General features: G+C 38.8%; 3 protein-coding genes and 1 long non-coding RNA gene across 9 annotated transcripts in view; 3 read left to right on the top strand and 1 right to left on the bottom strand.

Annotated features, from left to right (window-relative positions):
• Positions 1 to 3685: 3685 nt before the first annotated feature.
• Positions 3686 to 17704, top strand: LOC105286723 (zinc finger RNA-binding protein). Of its 4 annotated transcripts, none has more exons than XM_011351869.2 (11): positions 3686 to 4029; positions 6982 to 7145; positions 9081 to 9422; positions 9878 to 10447; positions 10544 to 11257; positions 11344 to 11635; positions 12082 to 12269; positions 13362 to 13510; positions 14935 to 15030; positions 15140 to 15260; positions 15576 to 17704. In XM_011351869.2, the coding sequence occupies exons 1-11, from the start codon at positions 3701 to 3703 to the stop codon at positions 15857 to 15859; spliced, it is 3249 nt and encodes a 1082-aa protein (XP_011350171.2). In that variant the 5' UTR covers positions 3686 to 3700; the 3' UTR covers positions 15860 to 17704. The 4 variants fall into 4 exon arrangements, with proteins under 4 accessions (XP_011350171.2, XP_011350172.2, XP_011350174.2 ...); XM_011351870.2 differs by having other exon boundaries at positions 9989 to 10447; XM_011351871.3 differs by lacking the exon at positions 3686 to 4029 and adding an exon at positions 6506 to 6665.
• Positions 7724 to 9074, bottom strand: LOC109611472. The gene is made up of 2 exons (XR_002193877.1): positions 7980 to 9074; positions 7724 to 7893 (listed from the first exon to the last, which is right to left on the bottom strand). It is a non-coding gene; the product is annotated as an uncharacterized LOC109611472 (long non-coding RNA).
• A 362-nt stretch (positions 17705 to 18066) lies between the features above and the next one.
• Positions 18067 to 20684, top strand: LOC105286724 (polyubiquitin). Of its 2 annotated transcripts, none has more exons than XM_011351873.3 (2): positions 18067 to 18224; positions 19135 to 20684. In XM_011351873.3, exon 2 carries the CDS (start codon positions 19141 to 19143, stop codon positions 20515 to 20517), a length of 1377 nt encoding a protein of 458 aa, XP_011350175.1. In that variant the 5' UTR covers positions 18067 to 18224; positions 19135 to 19140; the 3' UTR covers positions 20518 to 20684. The 2 variants fall into 2 exon arrangements, with proteins under 2 accessions (XP_011350175.1, XP_011350177.1); XM_011351875.3 differs by lacking the exon at positions 18067 to 18224 and adding an exon at positions 18797 to 19021.
• Positions 20685 to 22386: 1702 nt separating this feature from the next.
• LOC105286727 (fibrillin-1) overlaps positions 22387 to 26623 on the top strand; it is a 39395-nt gene continuing 35158 nt past the window's right edge. For both annotated transcript variants that reach the window (XM_020034084.2, XM_011351878.3), the window contains exons 1-2: positions 22387 to 23007; positions 23488 to 23727. In XM_020034084.2, coding sequence (XP_019889643.2) covers positions 23682 to 23727 — 46 coding nt within the window. In that variant the 5' untranslated portion in view covers positions 22387 to 23007; positions 23488 to 23681. The remainder of the gene's footprint in view (positions 23008 to 23487; positions 23728 to 26623) is intronic.

Below are 26623 nucleotides of genomic sequence, written 5' to 3' on the forward strand. Positions count from 1 at the left end.
GGGTACAGCTGCTGAGTGAATGAGGCCCTTAGCAGAATGGCTGATTTGATGTCTCAGGACAATGTTTTATGCCCTAAGTCTTTGTCTTTGTCTAATGCACAATATGGGTGTTTTCCAGCAACGGCACAGTGCGACACAGTGTATCATTCTATCTTTGTCGTTCGCTGGTATTGAAAGAAGATAGAATGATACACTGTGTCGCACTTTGTCGTTGCTGGAAAACACCCACTGTCTTGTGTCCTGAGACCTCAAGTCAGCCATTCTGCTAAGGGCCTTAGCCCAGATCTACAATAGGGCCGGTATTCATAATCGGATCTTATATTTAAGACCGTCTTAAGTGTATCTTCAGATACTGCGTAGCCAATGAAATGACCGCCATATAGTTAGCAGACAAATATGATAAATCTTACTTTTTTATTGCAATCGTTTGGAAAAGTTTAGGAAACCACTTTTAGAGTTTGGGAAATAATAGTTTTTTAATAATTAATGAAAATTAGTTGAGCGTATAGTTAGCAGACATCATTCCAAATAATTTTCTTTTTCGCTTATTTCAACGCCAAATCATTTGGGAAATACGCCTATAATGTTTTCAGAGTTTGGGAAATAATGATTTCCCCTCAAAATCGAGTTGAAAGTCATCACCCAGACGTGCAGTATAATCTAGGGAATAATCTAGGAACTTTTTGATTATAGGCTATATAATGGAAAAACGTTTATAATCTTTGATATTTCTCATTGTTTTCCATTTCAATAATTTGGGAATCGTTTGGGAAAGTTTAGGAAACCACTTTTAGAGTTTGGGAAGTAATGGTTGTTTAATAATTAATGAAAATTAGTTGAGCGTATAGTTATCATTCCAAATAATGTTCTTTTTCTCTTCTTTCAACGCCAAATCATTTGGGAAATACGCCTGTAATGTTTTTAGAGTTTAGGAAATAATAATTGCATCTCCAAATAAAGTTTCATGTCATCAACCAGACTTCAAGCCAAAATGCTAGGGATTTTTTGACCATAGCCTATATAATGGAAAATATTTATAATCTTCGATATATCTCATAGTTTTCTAATGTTTTCTATTGCAATCATTTGGGAATCGTTTGGGCAAGTTTAGAAAGGCACTTTCACAGTTTGGGAAGCAATAATTTTTATAATTAAGGGGATCTTGGAGTGACTAGTGAAACAGTGTTGCCATTTGCACTCATCACATACAAAAATTACAGTTGAAATGCTTTTTATAAAAATTTCGCAATTTGTACACACAAAAATTGCGGCGGCCACCACTCGAGATAAAATAAAGGAATATAATGAAGCTTTTCGAAGTGACTTTGGAAGCATAATAAAAAAGAAAGGTGTATTCTCCTTTACGGAATACAGAATACATATAAACTTTCTTACTTTAATATTATTAATTTTTTATACTGGGAAAGTATATGCTTGGGTGGAAGAGCACGAGGGGACGGGCTTCGCCCGTCACCTAGTACTCTTCCACATAAAAAAAAAAAACTTTTAGGTGACCAAAAGTATTGCGTGGAAGTTACAATATAGAACCTTGCTTTGCGTGGAACCTTGCTTCACATGAATTGAAAACCTGTATTTGGAATCGTACTAATTTGCATTGCAAGTACAATTAGTACGATTCCAAATACAGGTTTTCAATTCATGTGAAGCAAGGTTCCACGCAAAGCAAGGTTCTATATTGTAACTTCCACGCAATACTTTTGGTCACCTAAAAGTTTTTTTTTTTTATGTGGAAGAGTACTAGGTGACGGGCGAAGCCCGTCCCCTCGTGCTCTTCCACCCAAGCATATACTTTCCCAGTATAAAAAATTAATAATATTAAAGTAAGAAAGTTTATATGTATTCTGTATTCCGTAAAGGAGAATACACCTTTCTTTTTTATTATGCTTCCAAAGTCACTTCGAAAAGCTTCATTATATTCCTTTATTTTATCTCGAGTGGTGGCCGCCGCAATTTTTGTGTGTACAAATTGCGAAATTTTTATAAAAAGCATTTCAACTGTAATTTTTGTATGTGATGAGTGCAAATGGCAACACTGTTTCACTAGTCACTCCAAGATCCCCTTAATTATAAAAATTATTGCTTCCCAAACTGTGAAAGTGCCTTTCTAAACTTGCCCAAACGATTCCCAAATGATTGCAATAGAAAACATTAGAAAACTATGAGATATATCGAAGATTATAAATATTTTCCATTATATAGGCTATGGTCAAAAAATCCCTAGCATTTTGGCTTGAAGTCTGGTTGATGACATGAAACTTTATTTGGAGATGCAATTATTATTTCCTAAACTCTAAAAACATTACAGGCGTATTTCCCAAATGATTTGGCGTTGAAAGAAGAGAAAAAGAACATTATTTGGAATGATAACTATACGCTCAACTAATTTTCATTAATTATTAAACAACCATTACTTCCCAAACTCTAAAAGTGGTTTCCTAAACTTTCCCAAACGATTCCCAAATTATTGAAATGGAAAACAATGAGAAATATCAAAGATTATAAACGTTTTTCCATTATATAGCCTATAATCAAAAAGTTCCTAGATTATTCCCTAGATTATACTGCACGTCTGGGTGATGACTTTCAACTCGATTTTGAGGGGAAATCATTATTTCCCAAACTCTGAAAACATTATAGGCGTATTTCCCAAATGATTTGGCGTTGAAATAAGCGAAAAAGAAAATTATTTGGAATGATGTCTGCTAACTATACGCTCAACTAATTTTCATTAATTATTAAAAAACTATTATTTCCCAAACTCTAAAAGTGGTTTCCTAAACTTTTCCAAACGATTGCAATAAAAAAGTAAGATTTATCATATTTGTCTGCTAACTATACGGCGATAATAAAATGATCTATACAGCATCTGCAGATAAGCTTAAGACGGTTTTAAATATAAGGTCCGACTATGAATACCGGCCTAGGTGTAGTAAGCCTCAAGCCGTAAGAAATTGACCAATCACAGTCGATCTTTCTCCTCATATTCCACTGAGATTGGTCATTTCCTTACGGCTTAAAGCTTACTACACCTATTGTGGATCCGGCCTTACTCTCTTTCCCGCGCGCTCCGAATTCTACCTGACTTTCGATTGTTTGACGGCTTGTAAGGGCCTTCACAGACAAATTTCCTTAAGACGTAACGTAAAGGTAGAAACACAGACTTTTGCATAAGGCATAACGCATGATGCATAAGGAATGTGTTTGGTCCATTTCCTTATGTACATGCTTATAGACTAATCGAATTCCTTATGCATCTGTTTATGCATTTATGCCAAAGTGTGTGCTTCCCACTTAAGGATTCGACCAATCGCGTTGCTCGATTCGGCCGTCCATAACCATAACGTAAGGATTCGACCAATCGCGTTGCTGGAATCCTTACGTTACGGTTACGGACGGCCGAATCGAGCAACGGGATTGGTCGAATCCTTACGTTACGTCTTACGGAATTTTGTCTGTGGAGGCCTTAACTCCGTCAATTTTGCGAGTTTCGACTTTTAACCACATATTTTCAGGACTTCAATCTTTCAGAAAATGCAAAAAAATCGATTTTTTTGGCCCAACAAAGTGTATGCATCATTTTATTGGCTACTGAGTATCTGAAGATACACTTGAATACCGGCCATAGTTTCATCGTTCGATATCGTAGAGCGCGCATGCTAATTGCGATGGATACTACTAGATGGCATTACTGCAATGTTCTTTAATGAGATTCCGAGGAATCGGTATTCGACATGGCCGACAGAGGGCGCTGGGGGAGGATCGGAGCTCTCGCGTTCGTCTCACGCCTGAACACGCACACGGCACGGCGAACGAACGAACACGGGCTCGAACGTGTCGCATACCATCGCACGTACGCACGTCCCTCCGTCGACGAACTAGCCTCTCCCTGCTCACGCCAGACATATATGCGTCGCGTCACGACACGCAACCAGCCGCGAAATATCGGCGGGCGGTCTACCCACACTCCACTACCCCCGGCGAACCGGAGATAGCCGAGAGACCCACGCAGTAAGTTTTGTAAGGCTCGAACGCAAAGGACGTCTGCAATACCCACTCGATCGTCTCTATCGCGAATGCGTACGTCTTTCTCTTCCCTGTTTGTTTTCTGTCTGTGTTGTTTTTTTCGTTTGTTCGTCGCGCGGTTCATAGTTCCTTCGGTACGCACGGTAACAGCCGTGAGTAGCGGCGCCGGATAGAGCGCCGGCGCGTCGTGTTTGCGCAGAGGTTGGTCGCCTCAGAGCAGCGCGCGTGTGCTGGGCGGCGAGGTGCGCCTGCGCGCCCGGTCACAGAGGGCGCGCGCGACTCTGCGCGATTAGAGAGGGTCAAGGGAGAGTGTGCCCGATGTAGGGACTCATCGCTGATTGGCTCCGCCATATTGAGAACACTTCCGCTATTTTCATATATATAGATATACATTTGTATGTGCGCAATGGTTCTCTATGCTATTTGACAGGTAAATATTCGGTTCAATCTATTTAATATTAATGAAATGTTAGAAAATTATTTACTAAAAGACAAACAAATAAAAGGTTAACTGTAAAAGTAAACATAACTTTTATGAAATGGTATTTTATATTATTTTGACAGTTAATATTAATAATAATTATTCTAGTAAGACGATGGCAATGCATATCCGTACAAAATAAGAGTTACATATGTTTTGAGAATTATAATCTGTTCGTTCCTTTATGTTACTTAAGTAAAGTACAATTGTATTTGATTTTATATTTGATTTTGTTTTTTATAAGAGTTGTTATAAGAGTTTTTTTATAAGAGTGCATACCCAGATAACCAAACCTGCACGAACAAAGTCTGAGCAGTGTCTGCAATAAATTTTTGATGTCAGAAAGGCAACAGAGTTTATACAGAAGTTGCTCTTTCAGATGATGTTATCAAACTGTTATCAAAAATGCAACAGTGTCTGCTGACAGGCAATGTGAGCAGATTGGCAGCAGAAACCGAGCAGAATCTGCAGCTTTTGACACAATTCAAATTTAAACAAATAGGAATATGCGATTTCGCTCCGCACCGCTATGCGGTGCATACGTCGAGTTCTTACTCGACGTTAAGATTTAGCCTGACAGTTATATAAGTTAATATACGCGCCTTGGCATGACAATATTAATTTTTCTGAAAATTTTTGTACTTGCGGCACAGAGGCTCCCATGGACAACGTCCACGCACACCGCAAGCAATCGGAAGTTCGAAAGCAAAATTCGGACTTCAGATTAGAATAAATTAACAATAAGAGAGAGATTATGCAACGAACTGTCAGAAAAACACATCAAGCCAAATGTACTTTAATTTAACCATATTGTTCACATTGTTTTTACTGGATATATATTTCATTCTTATTATTGTGTATTTCTTTTCAATTTTGCATTTCTTTCCCATTGAAAATAAAGAAAAATAGCAATTTAAATAGCAGTATGGATTAGGGATCATTTTAACAGCTGATTATGTACAGAATCTGCTCAATTTCTGCTGCCAAACTGCTCTCAAGTTATGTGCGCAGGCTCTGCTCTCAATCTGCTGACAATCTGCTACCAGGTTATGTGTACAGACTCTGCGCGATTTCTGCTGCCAATCTGCTCACATTACCTGTCCAGCAGGCTCTGTCGGCAGAACCCGAGCTTAATGCGGACACAGATGGCTACGGTTTTGGTTTGGGATTCTGATCGAATTTGCTACCAATCTGCGGGCATGTTGGTATCATTTTGCTATCTGGGTATATTTTATAAAGTATAATCTGTTACCGTGTTATTTGCATTTGTTGGAAAATATATGTAGCATATTTTAAATTAAATTTCTAAAATCTATATCTATATATATATAAGCCAAATACCACTCACTCACTCACTCACTCATCAACGTGCAGCCCGAACCACTGCACCTATTAACTTGAAATTTTAAGGGTATATTCCTACTATCACGTAAGTGCTCACTAAGGGAGGGTTTTTCGAAATTCCACCCCTAATGGGTGAGAATGTGTAAAATGTATTTTTATTTAATTCTACACATAAATATCGCGGGTGAAGCCGAGACGGGGGATGCTAGTAAATAATAAATTGCAAAATATAATCTTTTCATCACTACATATTCTTTCCAAATAGTAAAAGCATCATTAGAGAATCTGTAGTATTGACACATTGTCTATATTTAAAGAGATACGTGACGATTTAGTTCATTATGGACACGTTTCGATGGATAAAGATCATGCATATTCTATTTAACGATTTTCTCTAATATTTGGAGGCTAAGTATTAACATGTATAATATTTACTCTTTAGTAGAATGTTACTGACACGATTATATTACTTCTTTACGTATAACATTTTGCATTCTTTCGCATTTACAATACATATACGCTTTCGAAAGTCGCGCTTAATTCAATCTCATTGTTCTCAACATGGCGGCTTCCGGCTAATTGGCCACACTTTCCCTTGACCCTCTCTATACGCGATCATCGCGCCGTCGTCCAACGGGACAGCCAATCGACGCACACGGCAACGCCGCCGCTTTATCGAGTTGTTCGTGGCACGCCCTAGAACTTCCTCCATTGTCCTTCTTTCCGGGATTCTCTGCCGAGGAAGGATGGCGCAGAACAATTATTTCGGCTTTACTCATGGTGGAACGCAATATGGGTACGAAATCGCTTATATATTATTATTGCTAAGCAGTTAGTGTTAAACTAAGCAAAGATTCCTGCCTGCGAACCTGCTCGCGATAGTGATAAAAACGTTGCGTTAACTCTCGCTCGCGTCCATGAACCCAGCCGGCACGGCGGCCATTTCTTGCCGTGCGATACGATAGCGTTCGTTGAGTTTTTCGATTCCGGGCACGGTGCCCGTTGATTTTCATCCTTCGTTTCTCGTCCGCGTTGTCTCGTTTCTCGCCGCACGTGGACCCTCGACTCCCCGTGCCTAGAAACCGTAATATAACAGTGACCATTCGATATAGGGCGACCAGCGCTGCGGCTTATCAGACCGGGCAAGCGGGATATGCGGTAACCCCAGCAGCGACAGCCGCAACATACACTCAACGGCCTGCTGCCGCTGCTGCTACCGGTTACGAAACGTATCAGGCAGCCGCTGCTGCAGCCGCGACTGGGACGACATACGCAGGTAAGCTTCATTGTTCATCTATCGGATTAATTTTGTAAATCGCATTTAACAAACTTAGGAACGGTTACTTAAAAAAAAATTGTGTTAGTAAATTTTTAATTGTTTAATTGGTAAGTATTTTTAAACGTAATTTCTTAAACATTATGTTTAAATTGTATTTGTGTATTGATCACTTTTTCAATTTAACTGCCACTTGAATTATTACAAAAACTCCGAAAAGGTCACGTGCGCGACTAGATAAAGCGGGCTTGAATTAAATAAGAATGAAATAAGACTCGATGCATGTGTAAGAGATATCAGGTTCTTTATGGACCCGTTATCGGATATCAGCTCATTACAGAATTATGTAAACATAATCACGTGCGTACCGACATAATCAGGGGCAGTCAGTCGGAAATCAGTAGTCGAGAAGGAAGCATGAATGAAAATATTTCTGTAAAATTTTAGAAAAATCGCAAGCTGAGAGTTATCTTTTATCTTCAAACGATAAACTGGAAAATACAAGTTATGTCTCCAAATTTTTCCAATTTATTTGGATTTATATTATCAAGTCGTAATACTTTTTTTATTTTCTGTAATCTTTTATTTGCCACTTAACACATTCAGGTTAACCATGTTAACATTGACAAAGTTAATTTAACCATAATGTCTTTAGACCATATACTACTGGACAATGCATTTATGGTGGAAGGTGTTGCCAACTTAAAGTCTCCGCTACAATGATGTCGCAGTCTCGTATCGATAATCGCTTGAGACGATTATTTCCGGTCACAAAGTAGTCGTAGTCACTCGTTCACTTCCTATTCCCGCGACTACGACTACGACTACGACTACTTTGTGACTGGAAATAACCGTCTTAAGCGATCATTGGTACAACTGTATGACTATTGTAGCTACAGTGAATGAAAGTCATTGTAGTGGAGGCTTAAGGGAAAATGATAGCACATGAGTGATGTATTGAATTATATTGGGTTACGCTCTAGAATGCAAATGGATAGGTTAGGTTTCAGATTATTGTTGTGTCAGATTTCAACAGGAATGACGTATTCCATGACCGTACGTAACACGCAGCAGTCGAAATTATTTCGAACAAAATACAGCAATCCTGAATGGCAACGTTTACTTCAACGATGGTATAGACTTTTCTGTCGCACGCATGGCGAGAGACTGTCCATCCTTTTCCTGTAATTCGGCAACAGCTAGAACAATAGGATAAGGTGGAGGAGGATAAGATGTGCATGGTCCAGTAATATATGGTTTAAAATAATATCTCTATCATGGTTAAGTTTAGTAATCCAAATGGCATAAATGAAAATAGAATTTATTCGTATTATTATATAAAATCCTTTAATTTATTTTATTTATATAAGTTAGCTGTTATCTTTATAAAATTTTATTTGCCACTTAACACATTCAGTGTTACTTGTAATTTAGCTGACTTTTTATTTATGCCAGGTGAATTACTAAAATTAACCATGATACTGATATATGCCACTACTAAGGTTAATCATAATATGTCTACGTTACAAGTAGCAGTGAATGTGTTAAGTGGCAAATAAAGAAAATAGCTAACTTGTATAAATAAAAATTAAAATTAAAAGGTTTTACATAATAACATTAATTCTATTTCATATAAGCATATAGGTATATGTTTCATTATATTCGAATAATCAGAAATATATTCTGACTAAACATTGCTATAAATAAATTAGAAGTATAAAATATTAAAATAGTGGATTAAAATAAATTTAAGTAATTATATAAATTAATTCAAACTAAAAAAGTTTTTTATTGTTATTGTGTACTTGTCCAAATATTTTTATACTTTTATAACATAAACCACAAGAATGAAAAATGCAGACTAAACAATAATTTCCAAATAACTTGCCAAATACACAGCAATGACAATGGCGACATTGTAACATCTCTTTTCAGCTGCCAACCCTGGTACCGTGGCTCAAACTTACGACTACGGTTACGGACGAGCTGCCCCAGCAGCTACATACGACGCTACAAAGACCTACTATCAACAGCCAGCGGCTGCTGCTGCAACATACACCACCACCGAGACACACTATCAAGCTGCAAAACCTGCTTATAGTACGACCAGTGCCTACACTGGCACCGCCAGACAGGCCACTACCACTGGACAGGCCAAAACGTATCAAGCATCTAGCACGGCTTACCAGCAATCAAATCCTACGCAGAGCGCGACTTACTCGTCGGGATACACTGCTCCCGCTACTCCTGCCGCTGCACCTTCAACCGCAACAAATAGTAAGTTGTTTGTTAGTCTGTTTTTCCTGTCTCTTTCTGTTTCTTTCGTGTTCTGTTTTATCTCCAAAAAATGTCTGGTCTCATCGTGACCACTAACTGTGACGTAGGAACTAATAACATGAAATTGATCCTCTCATGATACGTGAAAAGATGGCAAAAAAATCAAAGCAAGAATGAAAAATAAATCTGGCAAAGCTCTGCTAACGTGTTCTTGAGCAAGTGAAAGCGGCTCGAGGATTGTTTAGCAGAAGTCTGACATTTTCTGATACATTACTCTCGTGAATATGATGTACACTCTCAATCGCGTCTCCGGTCCGTGGAAAAATTTGAAAATTATTTCGCGTCTCGGCGCATTTCAGAACGCGCGATAGTCAAGAATTTGGCGTCGCGCGAGTAAATACGAAAAATTTTTTTGACCCCTCCAAAGTTTGAGGTTTCAATTTCATTTCCCTTAGAAACGGCGAGTACAACGTATTCCGGCTACGACGCAGCGCTATATAGCGCTGCGACTATGTATGTAGCCCAACAGAGTGCAAACAGCAATTCAACTAACCAGAAGACTGGAGGTTGGCAGGGCTGCTACGGACGGAAAGGATTCGGAGCTGGAGGGGGAGGGATGAAGACAATGCGGCCGAAGCAGCCCCCCAAGCCTCAACAGCTACACTATTGCGATGTCTGTAAGATCAGCTGTGCCGGACCGCAAACGTATCGCGAACACCTGGAGGGGCAGAAGCACAAGAAGAAGGAAGCTTCTTTGAAGGTGCCTCAGCAGCCACCGGCGCGCGGGGCGGGAAATAGCCTTCGTTGCGAGCTCTGCGACGTAACTTGCACCGGGAACGACGCTTACGCCGCTCATATCAGAGGCGCCAAGCATCAGAAAGTAGTTAAATTGCACACGAAGCTGGGGAAACCCATTCCGAGCGCAGATCCCACCGTTTTGAACCCGAAACCCGCGGCAGCCGCGAAGGCTGCAGCTACGAAGAAGCCAACGGTGACGGCAACGCCTAAAATTAACTTCGTCGCCTGTAAGTAAATTTTTTCACTCCGAAGGAGGATTGTCAAACGTTTCTGCCACTGTTCACGGGGTATTCATGTACGGTTTTGTGACATTGGCATTGCAGCCGGAAACTTGGGCACGGTAAATCAGAACCAGTCGGTTGAGGTTAAGCAGGAGGAACCGGCCGCGGAGGAGACCGTGGAAGAGGCTACGGTCGACGAGAAGGATATCCAACCGGTTGGCCAGGAGTACATCGAGGAGAACAAGTCCGAGGATGGGAAGATCATCAGTTTCAACTGCAAGCTGTGCGAGTGCCGCTTCAACGACCCCAACGCCAAAGACATGCACATGAAGGGTCGTCGTCACAGATTCGCCTACAAGAAGAAGGTCAACCCCGATTTGGTGGTCGATATGAAGCCTAGTCTGAAGCAGCGCAAGATGCTAGAGGAGAAGCTCCGTAGGCAACAGATGCGCGATGAGTACCTACGTCGACGAGAGGAGATCAATCAGCTGGGACCTATAGGACCCATGCTGGACGAGGAGATGTTGTACTGGGAGGAGAGGCGCCGGTACGAGGAGGAGTGCGAGTACTACGAGTGGTTCCGGCGGTACGGACGCGGTCCGGGAGCGCCGCCGATTCCACGACCATTCGCGGGACCACCGCCGATGATGATGTACGCGGGTCCTCAGCGGCGACCCGACTCATCGGACGACAAGCACGTACTGGCACATCACACGACTATTTATCCCAAGGAGCAAGAGCTGCTGGCCGTTCAGAAAATAGTTTCTCATACCGAGAAAGCGTTGAAATTCGTGTCGGACGCTCTGGCCGAAGCAAGTGAGTATTTTTGCGAATTTTTTCTCGCGAAATCAATAGCGTGATAACTTAAATTTTATCTCGTGATTGCGCGCTTCTGTTTACAGGTAAGAAGAATACTCCCGTGAATGCTAATGCCACCGCAGCAGCGCCGGCAGCAGCTGGCGCGGCACAGGCGAATGCGGACACGCTGAAGAAGGAAGAGCCCGACAAAAAGAAGGCAGCTACGCCACAGAAGGAGGACGGCAGCGACGGAAATCTCTTCTCGTTTCAGAAGGAAAAGGAGGATTCCAGAATACTCCGTGGCGTCATGCGTGTCGGGAACTTGGCTAAGGGACTCTTACTGTCTGGCGATAATCATGTTTGCCTTGTTGTTTTATGCGCTGAAAAACCGACAAGGTATTGTAAACTTGAATTTCTCTCTATACTATAGTAATTAAGGGGTTGTCCACTTGCAAGAAAAAAGCATGTATGTTTGAGAACTTTTTTTCGGAAAGATTCTTGTATCTTTTTTAGCAAAAGTAATTGCATTTAAAAAAATACATTTTAAAATAATTATTTTAATTTTTTTAAATAAAAATATAATTATTTATGTAGATACAGCAGAGCATCCGAAGGCCCGTTTTTTGAGGGTCTTGAGCGCTGCTAAGCCAGTGCTCGTTTATTGGAAATCAAATTTTAAAGTTAATTTCAATCAAATCAATTTTAAGGCAAATCAAATCTAAAGCAAATTTAGAAATCAAATTTAGTTAATATATTATACAATCGTAATAATTATATAATATAATAATCGTAACTTACGATTACTATAACAATTTACGAAAGACGTTCATTTCTTTTTACAGAACGTTGCTCAATAAAGTCGCTGAGATTCTACCGGGTGAATTGAAAAATGTTGCACCTGAGGAAACGTACAACGTTGGAAAGCATCCAGAATCCGCGGCTCTAACGGTGTCGGGTGGTACGGTGACCGTCAGCGTAACTCTCACCAGTCCATTGATGCGTGAAACGCCCAAGTCTACCGCAGCAGCAGGTGAATTCATTGTTTCGTACTTTTACGGTGGCCAAGAAAAGGATAACTACGATGCGGCGATTTGCGGGGTTTTTTGGCGGGATTATTATGCACCTCTTTTTTATTTTCATGCCGTTTTCTTCCGAATTCTACTCTGCGATTTACATATTTAGTTTGTTCTTTTCATGGCCCGGAAGATTTTCTGTAAGCTTTTTTTAAGCACCAGGACGATGCGGGGCAGCCAAGGACGATTCGACGGTTGCCAGTGTACATATATACGCTCTAACATAAAGTTAATTTCTTTTTCGATATAGCTGCGTACTTTCAGTGTGTCCACGACCAAAGTCCTTTGCGAAATGCATTTCTGATCTATATAAAGAGCGTATCATGAAAGGATACTTTGTATACGCGCGGTAACGCGAAATAAATTTGAGACGGAGAGAAGAGAGCGTAAACTCCTCGATGTAGTCCGGACACTAGTCGCCTTTATCGCGCGTTATTTCATTTGTAGTAGCGGCTTCTTGCATAATTTATTAGCAAAAGTATGAACGAATACGAATCAGAGTGATCTGATCGACGATCTTAACGAGAGATTTCGTTGAAACGTGGACACGCTTCCGATAGGAGGAAACAACGCTGAGGCAATCTTAAAACTATGGACTTTTTGATCATGCATAACTAAAGACAGAAAAATCCCTCTAACTGTTATCGAATGCTGTACAAGAGATTCTGCGAGATTCGCACTAGCATTACCTCTGACTTTGAAACCGATCGTTCTATCGGCATCGGTGCTACCTACCTTTTAAGCGGATAGAGGTGACACTACCGATGCTGATTGAGAACCATCGGGGCGTTCTTAAGCGGCAGAGAGAGACCGTCTGAAAGAAAAAAGAACGTTTTGAACGGAGGTGAACTCGGTGCACTTGCAAAACGTACTACATTCGATCAGGCTTATATTTCTTTTTTCACGTTGGCATTTATCACGACACAGCCCACTATTTAAAGGTGCTTAAGTTTGAAACGAATATATAGAGGGAATACCTAATCTCTGGGCATGATCAAACACTCTAAGTGTTGTCTAAGCGTGTTGTGCTTTCTTTGTTGGAATCTCAGATAATGCTGGACAGCAGCAGCAGGAAGCTGCTCAACTGCAAACAACGCCCGCGGCCCCCACCGTGACGAAACCAGATCCACCAGATGTACTTCCCAAGGCTAAGTGTTTGGAGGCTTTAGCTGCACTCAGGCATGCCAAGTGGTTTCAGGTTTGAATCCATTAACTCTCAGTTCAAGATCTTGAAAAGTGTCTCGGTGCCATTCTTGTTGTTCGGCGCCTCGTAATGTGTAACGAGCATTTTCTTTTATTTTCTCCTGACGCGAGACGCGTACAAATTGTTGTTCTCTCTCTCTCTCTTTCTGTCCGCAATTCAAGGAAAGAAAAACGAAAAAGAACAATATTAGAAACTTCCAGCCTTGTGACGGTTTTATTTTTATCATTATCTCGACCTATCGACACGATTCTGTCTGAATAATAGCCAATTTGATCACGTTCGATGTTCGCCATTCCATATCCGCTGAATCCGTTGAGAAAGATACGTGCCAACATCGGCTTTGCCCACTGTCCGCTTCCGCGTTTGCCGACATTATTATCATGGTAATAACGCTAACGTTTTATACATGCGGATTATATATGCGCGATTACGCTTGTTGCCACATGTCTTGGAACACAGTAGTAGTCGAAGTAGTCAGAGATACTGGGTAACAGTGGCATCGTCCGTACATTGGCCATCTAAGACAAACGCAAGAAACGAAGATGACCGTACATCGAACACGCGATCAGATATTATCAGGCAAGGAATCCTGCGAGTAAGCAACATGTAAATGTATATCTCAACAGTCAACTTGCGAGCGCTGCTAGATGCATTTACATCTGCTTCGCTTTCTTCATCTTCAACATCCAGAATAATAGGACAACTTGTTGTTCGTTGCGAGAATAAAAACCGCCGTCATCGAATTCGTGATATTATTTTCATTTCTCCTAGAATGGATACGATTTTCTTTATTTTCTTTATCACGCGAATCGCTCGATCGCTCTTACGTCAAGCACATTCATTATTCTGGATTGTCCTTAATGCGTTGTAGCCTAGGCTGCGTCTGTTCTAGGTCTGTCTTCACTTGAAAGTAAATCAACATTTAGTATATATATATATATATATATTTATAGCTTTTGTAATATTACATTATGTATATTTCGTTCCACTTTGTATTGTAACGTTGGTAAATGTGCGTTATTTGTGCACAGGCTTTCAACATTTAAGAGACAGACAAGCACAAACACACAGTAGCGCGTCATAAGTGTACCGGGTGTTTCAGTGAATTAGAGTCGAGTTTATAGAGATACATACTCTCTGAGATGCACACAAGATTCTTGAGACATGAGCTCTAGTTTTTTTTGATTTGCGATAGGCGTACTAACGTTTAGGAAAAAAAATCTGATCGATAAACACCCGGTAATATTGATATGGGCTAATACTATTAGGGGCATTAGGCACGAGGCTGGGAGGATAGCTAAAGCCCACACAAAGCAATCAAAAGGGTAGTTTAGGCCGTCGTATCTCCAGAAGAGCCAGTGCTTCTGTTGCGTATAATTAAATCCATAGTTTTTGAAATGTTCATCCTGTTTCAACAGGCTAGAGCTACTTCCCTGCAGAGCTGCGTTATGGTTATCCGTATAATGCGCGACCTTTGCAATCGTGTGCCAACGTGGGGTCCGCTGAATCCTTGGGTCAGTACGCAGCTCATTATTTCTTTTTATCTTTATTTTTTTAAATTATTTTTTTGCTTCCATATTGTAATCATTTCTCGATCGTTGATGATGATTTTTGACACAACAGGCATTGGAATTGCTGACTGAAAAAGTGATCAGTACCGCGGGTGCTCCACTTAGTCCCGGTGAAGCTTTGAGGAGACTCTTGGAGTGCGTAGCTGGAGGTATATTGCTTCCAGGCAGTCCAGGTAATTTTTTCTTTTTTCAATTTAATAGTTATTAGATACGTGCTCTGTATTTCTAGTATTTTTAATTGCTGTTTGGAGATGATGAGAAAAGATGACGAGACTGAGCTTATCGCGGAGGTGATTGCTGGTCTGGGGAACGAGTATTTTGTTTCTCTGTATCACGATCGCATATACCGCGATATTGCGTGGATTATATGGCAGTCTGATCCAAACTGCAACGATACTCTATTCGTTTATACCTATATTATAATATTTATGCTATTCGATTATAACGTACTACCAATAATAATCTCGGGATACCTTTTTTCATTTCAGGACTGTCCGACCCATGCGAGAAGGAGCCGGTTGATGCAATAGGAAACATGACATCCCAGCAGAGGGAAGACATCACTGCGTCCGCGCAGCACGCGCTGCGACTGGTGGCGTTCCGCCAGATCCACAAAGTCCTCGGCATGGAGCAACTGCCGCCGCCCAAATTCAAGGGCCGATACGCGAGGAAACGAAGACGCGACAACAGCAACGGGGAGGGCACGGACAGCGAGGCCTCGAAGAAGGACAAGAAAGCGGAGGAGATCAAAATGGAGACAGACTCAAAATAGATCTATCTACCAAAAGATTCGTTCTACGAATTATCTATTAACTTATCTAATATGTAAGAAAACGTTTTTTCGCCGTGTTACTTGCTTGTTTAGAAGAACGAGGGACGAGGGATATACCACCGGATCGGACACGAGGACGATTATAACTGATGCTTCTTGCAATTCAAGACGATACGATGCAATGACGTATTCTCTCTTAAAAAGAATTACATCGCGAACGCTCGCATTGCGGTCACTCGAGCTAACCGATTAACGATTATTTACTTCACGACAATGGTATTACTCACTTCCTTCCTACGATGATATATTCGACGCTCGCATAATAAATAACGCGTAACGTGAAGATAAAGATAGAGGATATAGAGGACGAGATACTTGGATCGATTAGAAAAAACAATTCTTTTCTCGAACGAGCAATCGGTGCAATTAGTTTTAACATCGAGTACACATACATATGTAATTGACGGTGACTTCGGTGGTGTGTATTATTATCTACGTGACTCTGAGATTTTTTTCGAATATATGTATCTCGATCGAAAAATCTTATACGGAGCGGGAAGGATCTGAACAACCGGGTTACAAACGACCGATGAAGAACATTTATATAAGTTTGAGGTTTAAGAATAGATAATAGATTGTATTGAGAATTTGTGTGTATGTGTGTGTGTAGTCCATATAGATATGTAGAAAAATATTATCCCTGCCTGCCTTATTCCGTCTTACACTCTTGCACAAAATGATTACGATTTTATTTAGTCGCGGTAGTGTGCGCCTCGTCACGCGCTGCGTGATGCACCTAGGACATCGCGGAATGATTTGCGAGCTGTCGGTAAAATCGACGGGATGTGTCTGGTACGGAATAAATGTACGTATTTAATGACCCCCCCCTCTTTTTTTTTATAGACTGCTACGGAGTTTAGAATTTCAGTTTCCTTATAAAATTGCCGAACGATTGAAAATTGATTTGCGAATTGCCATATTAAGTAACTTCTACTGTTCTATGGGTAGATTTTATGTTCTGTATTTTCAAGTCGTCCTTGAATAAAATGACGTACGATATGCATCTAAAGATGAATTAATTAATTTAATTAATATTTGCGATTGAGAGTACAATTTCTCTGCGCACATTTATGACGTTACTCTCTCCAATTCTTGCAGGCTGGATCGTTTTATCCAACTTGAACATCGACTTCTCTAGTGCTTTGATCTTTATAAAGTATGACAAAAGCTGGTGAACTATAAATAATCAAGTACTGCAAAGACCAACGTGGAATCATCCGCTACAATTTATTTCGAACTTTATTTTTAGATTTTTAATCTACTTTTATGTCGTCATCACTGCAGAATTTTTATTTTGCAGTTTATATCTAATTCCAGTTCTCTTGCTTGGTTCGGACAAATTCTGTTATAGTCTCTTTGCCAGGGAGTCGGGTTATTACTGTATGTACGACTCGATTGTAGGTTAGACGTAACTTCATCCTCGGCGTTTTAATTTTGAAATTTGTTTTATCGTCAGTTTTACCATAATTTTATTCAATGACAGAACTTTTGAGTTTTTAACAATCGTAGGGAGGCAACTCAAATTTTACGAGTAGTACGTATCATGTACATGCAATATACGTCGTCTTTGAATCATAATTTTATTTACACGCAAATTCTGCGAATCCAATAACGTGTATCACGCGCGCATCACGAGCGATCAATTTTAGAATCAAGATAAATAATACCCGAACAAAGCAGAAAACACTCGAAAACAACATGCATTGTTCCAGAAATATCCTCGCTTTGTTGAACCCCTGAATATTTGTTATTGTATATTACCGAGAATAATACTCTATATAAATGTTTATGCTTTCTCGTTTTACGTAAAACCTTTTTGTCCAGACTGCTAAGAAAATCGAATTATCTAATATTAGAAATGCGATCTATTATATCTCCGAGCGTGCGTGTAATGCTATATAGGTTATGTGTGTGACGTACATAATTATAAATTTCTTTCCACGCTCCACATAGCGCACACACGTATACGTATATCACGCTCTCTAGAATGTCACACACACACACACGCCACACACCTTCAGAACTCTCCAGAATGCGCTTTGGTAAACACGTCATGTTTCTCTGTGACGACGGCTGCAGGAACCAATCGCTGACGCTATCGTTGACGCTCCTCTGCCAATCAGACGCGGCAATGCGTCAGCAGTATGTTAGTATAAAGGGAGGCCAGTGCCTGCGCAGCTCAATAGCTGGTGTTTGTTCGTGCAGTGAGTGCGTTATTTAACCTTTGACGAATCTTTCTTCGAAGTTGCGAAAGTCGTAAGCGACCTACGAGTATCTACAGCATCCGGAAGCTTCCACGTAAAAGGTACGCAACATTAGATTTCTTTACGTAAATTCCGAATTATCAATTCTTCAATCTTCGCCTGAAATATTCGCGAGGATAGAGTTTACGTGAATTTTTTATCGTTCGATTTATCCCCTCAAAATTCTGTTTCCAATATTTTCCGATATTCTTGCTGAAATCTTTGCGAAGAAATGTCATTACGTTTAACGGGTTTTCTTTGTTTGCTTTGCTCGAAATACGGAGCAGTTATTGATCGTGACGTCAAATCTGTTGCTACGCGCAACGGCCTTTCGTCATCCGCATTATTTAGTTCGTACTCCGAAATGTAATCAAAATTGAGTTGCTGTATTTGATATAAGAAATATGTAGAGAACAAGGAAGACATTTTTAGTCGATATGATGTTCCTTATCATACGAACAGTGAATTTCGTTGAATCATAAAATCTGCGTGACTCATCGGATTATTGCGCAGCAAGCGTGCAGCCAAGATGGCAGCTATTTCTTTTACGTCATGCTATCGTATTTCGAGCAGCTGGTCCTTCTTTTTCTTTTTTTCTTTGGTTCCGGTTCAGTTCCTGCTCCAGATGCTTCGAGACACTTTCTATTCTACTTTTTATTTGAAAGGAAAAGGATAGAAAGTGTTCTGAAGTATTTGAAAGGTTAACTGTACTTCAGCCTAGAGATCCGATAATTTAATGTCTATGATACGTAAAAAAATGTCTACAATATTTATTTTACATTTTTATTTATTGCATTTGACACATATTGAATTTATTTTGTACTTCAATTCAATTCAGGAAGCAATCATAAGACACTAAGTACGTTTAGATATAGATGTGTTTCTTTATGCTTTCAAAAATACTTTTAATATAATTTATCTAAAATTTTATTTATTTTATTATTATTAATTTTATCTTAAATTTTATTCCAGAGCATCATGCAGATTTTCGTGAAGACGTTGACGGGGAAAACCATAACCCTTGAAGTTGAGGCTTCGGACACGATTGAAAACGTGAAGGCAAAAATCCAAGACAAGGAAGGAATCCCCCCAGATCAGCAGCGATTGATCTTCGCTGGAAAACAGCTCGAGGACGGCCGCACGCTTTCCGATTACAACATCCAGAAGGAGTCGACTTTGCATTTGGTTCTTCGGCTTCGTGGCGGTATGCAGATCTTCGTCAAGACTCTCACTGGCAAGACCATCACTCTGGAGGTGGAAGCTTCGGACACAATTGAAAACGTCAAAGCTAAAATCCAGGACAAGGAAGGAATCCCTCCAGATCAGCAGCGATTGATCTTTGCCGGAAAACAGCTCGAGGACGGCCGCACACTTTCCGACTACAACATTCAAAAAGAATCCACTCTGCATCTGGTTTTGAGACTTCGTGGTGGCATGCAGATCTTCGTCAAGACTCTGACTGGCAAAACCATTACATTGGAAGTCGAAGCGTCAGATACGATCGAAAATGTCAAGGCAAAAATCCAGGACAAGGAAGGAATCCCTCCAGATCAGCAGCGATTGATCTTTGCCGGAAAACAGCTCGAGGACGGCCGCACGCTTTCCGATTACAACATTCAGAAGGAATCGACTTTGCATTTGGTTCTTAGGTTGCGTGGTGGCATGCAAATTTTCGTGAAGACTCTTACTGGCAAAACCATTACATTGGAAGTCGAAGCGTCAGATACGATCGAAAATGTCAAGGCAAAAATCCAGGACAAGGAAGGAATCCCTCCAGATCAGCAGCGATTGATCTTTGCCGGAAAACAGCTCGAGGACGGCCGCACGCTTTCCGATTACAACATTCAGAAGGAATCGACTTTGCATTTGGTTCTTAGATTGCGTGGTGGCATGCAAATTTTCGTGAAGACTCTTACTGGCAAAACAATCACTTTGGAGGTCGAAGCATCAGACACAATTGAAAATGTCAAAGCAAAAATCCAAGATAAGGAAGGAATCCCACCGGACCAACAAAGGTTGATCTTCGCTGGAAAACAACTTGAAGACGGCCGCACGCTCTCTGACTACAACATTCAAAAGGAATCAACCTTGCATTTGGTTCTTAGGTTGCGTGGTGGCATGCAAATCTTCGTGAAAACTCTTACTGGCAAAACAATCACATTGGAAGTCGAAGCATCAGACACCATTGAAAATGTCAAAGCAAAAATTCAGGATAAAGAAGGGATCCCTCCTGATCAGCAAAGACTGATTTTCGCGGGCAAGCAGCTTGAAGACGGACGTACCTTGTCAGACTACAATATTCAAAAGGAATCTACACTTCATCTTGTACTTCGCCTTAGAGGTGGAAATGTTTAATTTCCTATCTGTGATCTTTCTTTCTGCTAATCGTCATGACATGTCATAACATGGATTTTATTTATACTTTGTTATATAAATGTTATTACAATACAAAGCAAATGTCGTGATTATTAAATGATATAGAAAAATTTATTTGACGAATAAAGATTGATTGTGCAAACTAATCATATTTCTTGTACATCTTGATCCTTTTATATCCAGTCTATAGTTTTAGCTATATTTAATTCTTTAAAAAGAATATATTTATTTTTAAATCATATGTATAGAATATATACACATTGTTGTACGTAACTTCTATTTATTTCTTAGCATTGCGAATAAACGAAAAGTGAGTAAGGAAAACCGAGTTTCTTCACGATATGCTGTAACAAATGTATTTATTTTTATATACATATGATTATCTTAAATGAGTGTTATCATTTTATTTTGACTACTAAGTAGGTAATAATTTTCAATTATTTTTCGCATTTAGAATAAAATGCATATTCGTAGTTTTGAAGATAAAAAAGAAGAAACTAAATAAAGAAAGTTTTTTTGAAGCGTGTCGGATTATATTAGTACTAATCTGTAAGGATGCTTATCGGTATACATAATTGTGATTTACAAGTAAAAACTTTCGTATGAAACTAGTAGATGGTGCCACCATCAAATTATGTGCAATGTGTGTAAAATGAAGATTACAACTATACCATCTTAAAATTTATACAACTATAAATTATATAATAGTTTTAAATTGGCTCCTAATTTTTTCTGTAATGAGAAAATTATTAACAAATTTGCAAGATAAATTTTCATTAATTCACTCTCTCTCTCTCTCATTTCATACATTTAATTCTCTTATAGCGCGTACACACGACGACACTTTTTGTCTCTAGATCGAGTGTATACATTAAGTGTCGACGTGTATACAGCGCTTGAGACCGTGTTGCTAAAGAAAATTGTACCTGTAATGACACTAATCTAGATATAAGTGTCCGCTCTAGGTGTCTCATCGTGTATACGCGCTATTATACACATAGAAGAAAAATTTTACATTTAACTTTTAGGTGCATAATACGATTGTTTTTTAATAAAAAAAAGATTATAGTACTCTTTCTTATTTTAATTTTTTATCATATAAAGACATTGGAAATTTGTAGTTCTAATACTCATATAAAAAGAGCAAATCGAAATGAATTTTGTACGAAAGAGCAAGTAAATGAATTTTATACAATTACTAGATGTATCATTCCGGCACGTTTGACAATTATTTGCACTTTGTAATGATTCTGGTGCGCTTGCACGGATGTGCACGGAGGGCGAGTGTGTTAAAATTTTCACGCGTTTGTGAGGTATGTACATATTTTATTTCCTGGTCGCGCATCTCGCGAAATTCAATAATCAACTTATATGCATTTATGACATGTTTTTCGCTCACCCATTAACATATAAACATGCAAGTGCTACAACTTGTAAAAAATAAATGCCGCTTACAATGCGCACGAAAGATTTATAACTAACGCAAGCAAGTTATTTTTAAGTTAATCATTGATGTTTGTTTGATCATATCACATTACAATTTATGTTATTATTTATACGTTAGTTGCGCTCTTTCATATAATAATACAGTATAAATATGTAACTCTTGCACTCCTTTTCATACAATACTATAGTATAAATATCCAACGATTTTATACAGAAAATAATTGATATAATAATACAATATTTTCATATATTATTTATTAATATAAAAGTCTATTAACATTCCCGGTAGAGAAAAAATTTCAAACGTACACGATACACTTTTAAAAATGTATAAATGAAATTTATATCAAAAAATGAATTTAAATCAAAATTTAAATTTTACATACGTGTACAATATTCTTTTCAAAATAACTTTAGTTAAAAAGTTAAAAAATGTAAATTTAAATAATAAAATTTTAGATATTTACCCAATATCCTTTTCAATGTAACTTTAATTAAAAAGTTCAGTGAGAAAGTTTAATTTTAATTTTCGCGGCTTTTGAAGCCGGCGAGGACTACACTTCGTTGAGTAATCACACTTCAAATTTTCCGCATGACTTCCGGGTAAAACTTCGAAGCGGATTCGATGATCTTAATTTGCGGGGCTTTTTTCGGCGAATACGAACGAAATATACACCAGAATCATGTTCGCATCACATGCTAATCATAAACGATAAAAGAAAAATAGTTCAAGAAATGTTATGCGGGGAAGTGGGAGAGGGAGGGCGATCCTGTACCGTACACGTGTAGTACGAGTATGCACGGTACTTTAGGTAGGGCTAAGAGAAGTCTCACAGGGAGGCCTATTGAAGGAACATGGACTTGTGTTCAGTCTAACTCGGTCTTCGAACTGGTCCTGGTGGCACGCAGCGTACCAAGACGTTCCAAGACGCCGGCGTCAGCCGCATCATTCGCGTGGTACATCATCTCGTACGTTGCGACGACACCGCGAGAGATGAGTCGTTGGATGCGACAGTAGCACAAGTAGACTTTCTCTTATTTCATATTCTTATTCTGCTAAACATGATTCATTTGTCATAATTTCTTTGTATATGATCCTGTGAAGAGAGCGATTTCAATTAAATTTTTTCTCGTATCGAAATAATTCTGTGGAAAAACGAATTTTTCTGAATATAATATCATAGAGGACGAAGTCCAAGGTCTTTACGTGGAAAAGATGATTATGATAACAAAACTAGGAGACAAATCAAAACTTTGATTTTTCATCGTGTCTTTCGAAGCACAAGAGATCGCGAAATTTAGTTTGCTTTATCATGATAATTATTTTGAAGGATTTAGGAAGGATTTTAAAATTTAAGGATTAAACAAAAGAGCTTCACTTGTGTCTGAACGTGCATTAAAGTACTTGTGCAAAAATATGTGTATAATATTAATATTACACGTGTATTAAAGTATTACACGTATTTATTCAACGGCTTGTAACGCTACTGTTTCATTTAATAGCTCGTACAAAACAAACAGGAAAGCGCGCAAACAGCGGTTTAAAGAACAAGGAAGGGTAAGGAGACTCCAGCTCCGGCTTTCTTGGTGTGCTTAGTTAGACCGATAAAGCATGAAGCAGCGAGAAGGCTGAAGGATCGTCGATGCGAGATTAACGTGAGGAGGTGGTGCACGAGACAACAGATCCATCAGAGAAGATGAGCAGCTTGGCGGTCTGTTTGATGCTCCTCTCGACGGTGCCGGGTGAGACTCCGAGATTGGTCACAGATATACTTATTAATTAGGAGTAGAAAATAAGCCTCAACACCTCACGATCAGCAGCTGCGCGCTGCTTGTTCGCGAGATTATCATAGATCACGCGATGCTGTGAAGATCATAATGAACTCCGACCTAAATAGCGTGAAACGGGCTAAATTAGAGCACGCTAAAGCGTATATTTAGATTTCATTTATACTGATACACGTTACTTTGAATCCTCCCAATTCGACTTGTTTTCAAACAGGCTTTTGTAGGTGACTGTTTGACATGAACTGTTGTGATTTCTTCTGTGTTTACCTGTTCTAACGGACATATACACGCGCATGAAATGAGCTGTAGCTATAGAATGTTATTGGATGAAATTATTGGCATAGCGGCAAAATATTTTTCTTCATATTTATTGATTTATTCAGATCTTTCAGTGGAATAAAACGGATACTAACTTATTCAGAGAGATAAGAGGACACTTGTTTTTAATTTTTAGATGGAATGATATATAAATTGCTCATTTTTTTAAAGAATTTATATTTAAAAACAAACATTTATCTTAGATATTTCTTTCTTACGCATAATTTAAGAAATACGATAATAAGTAAGTTTTACTTAGATGAGATTCAATAAACTTTAAAAGACATTAATAAGAATTGACACAAAATTAAATTTTATTTTTAATATTCAAAATGCTAATCATTTAGTTTTAAGCACTTACTTATCTTTTTACTGGAATTGAAAAATATTAATAATAATAAATGAAAATAAATAATAGAATATGATTATAATGCATCAATCTAATCTAATTAGATGATCTGATTTATCCGCTTGGACAGGTGTTGTCATCACTTAAGCCTTAGCCATCACTTTTTACACAATGTTAAATAATTATCTATAAAAGTATGTTCGGAAATAAGCTTAGACTGCCATTCAGAATAATATATTGCAATACGGATTATAAACTCAAAGTTTATACATCCTATATATAAATTTTTAATTTTATGGTTAAAATGAAATGTTATATATATATAATTTAAAAAAAACTGATTCAAAAAGGGATGAATGTTTTAAAAGAATACTCCAACTAGCTTTTTGAAGGGAATAATACATTTTTTATAAAAACTGTATAGTATATCACAGGGAAACTCTGTATAAATTTTAAAAATATTTAAAAGAGCACGTATCTTGATGTAATGCAATCTAAAGCTTTGCGAGCGAATATACATTCTATTTTGAAATCCTTTGCCGCGAAGATCTCACAGCAGAAATTAAACATCAGAAATAGAAATAAAAATATTCCATGGAAATTCGTTAAATATGTTATATACACACTATATTTAATTTACGTATATTTACGTACCAGTTTGCATTTTTTAAAAAATATTATTTGATTCTAACGTATATTGTGGACCTTATTATGATTGATTTTTATCTATATAACGTGCAGCAAATAAATATAACATGAGATTAAATTATCTCTTCTATCAGAAAATCATTGATGAATTTGAAGTGTATTGTAATATTATAGAAATATTACGAAAGTTCTCTAGATTTTTCAGATTCCAATTTTAGGTCTTTATAGTTTATTCAAAATACACTCGCAAATCGAAATCGGATAAATTAAAGTAGACTGGACATTGAATACAAATTGAGATTTTAGTACTGACATGCATGTTCGAGATACATTTATAAAAGTTGCTGGATGTTCTCAATTTTTTTCCAAGTCTTGTGGTTGACAGCTCTATTATAAAGAATTGAACTTTAAACTAATCAACGAAATCAAAAAGACCTTTATGCATTATATTAATGTTGACAGGAGAAAACGGGCGGTTCTTTGGGAATAATTTTTTCATGATCGTCATTTCTACTAGGTGCGCAGCTGCGAGCCAGAAGCCCGCGGAATCTGCGCCTCCGAATGACATAATCTGATTTCTTTAACGTCAAGATATCGCAGGCTCTCTTGTCCTACTCCTCTAGATGCAACTTGTCGCGTCGCGTTCTTGATTGCTTTCTTTTGTGTTTTCTCGCCATTCTAGTGGTTCGACCCAGACTAAATATAGAGCCGTTGCAAGGGTCTGTCTTGCTGACGGGTTAGAAGTAACTTGTCGCTATTAGCGGACAAGGGTCGAGTGCGCGTTGGCGGATAGTCGCAACGAGAGGAACTTAACGCGAACTCAACTTTTGATTCGGTGGAATTGGGACGTGAAGAATTTATGAAATGTTCCCGCGCCGCTTTTCCAGGACGCTTCAAGACAGAGAAATCGGATCCGTTATTTCAAAGAGGACCGAGGACAAGTCGCGAACTTTTCGGGAGACAAGAGAACCTGCGACGTGATTCTCCTTTTGTTTTATTGCAAAGAGAACCAGCGCCGGCACTTTGGCGTCACGGTGACTGGGGAAATTAGTTCTAAATTCATCAAAGAACTGGTACTGCTACGCGATATGCTGAATATCATCCTCCCATTCCTCGTTGTTACTTCTCTCAATTACCATCCTTCTTCTTCAATTAAGACGCGAGCCTTTATATTCATCTTCGGAGAACATTATCTACATGAATATTTCTTCATTCCTCTCCCGATTCGAGACTAACAAAAATCTCTTTTGTCTTGGGCGATTCAAATCTCGAAAAGGAAAAAATATGTATTACATAGGTTCGCGCGAAAATCCATTCCAAGATGTCTTTTCTGATCTGTCATCGTTTCGCTTTGGAATATTTTTTTATTGCTCTCTCGATTCGAGGCTAACAAAAATCTCTTTTGTCTTGGGTGATTCAGATGAAGAGGAAAAAAACGTGTTACATATTCGCGCGAAAATCCATTCCAAGGTGTCTCGTCTGGTTTGCCATTTCGCTTTGGAATCAGCATCGGCGTTTCTGTCGTTTCAAGCGGGT

The sequence above is a fragment of the Ooceraea biroi genome, chromosome 1, assembly GCF_003672135.1.
Source record: "Ooceraea biroi isolate clonal line C1 chromosome 1, Obir_v5.4, whole genome shotgun sequence".
In the NCBI taxonomy this organism is placed as follows: domain Eukaryota; kingdom Metazoa; phylum Arthropoda; class Insecta; order Hymenoptera; family Formicidae; genus Ooceraea; species Ooceraea biroi.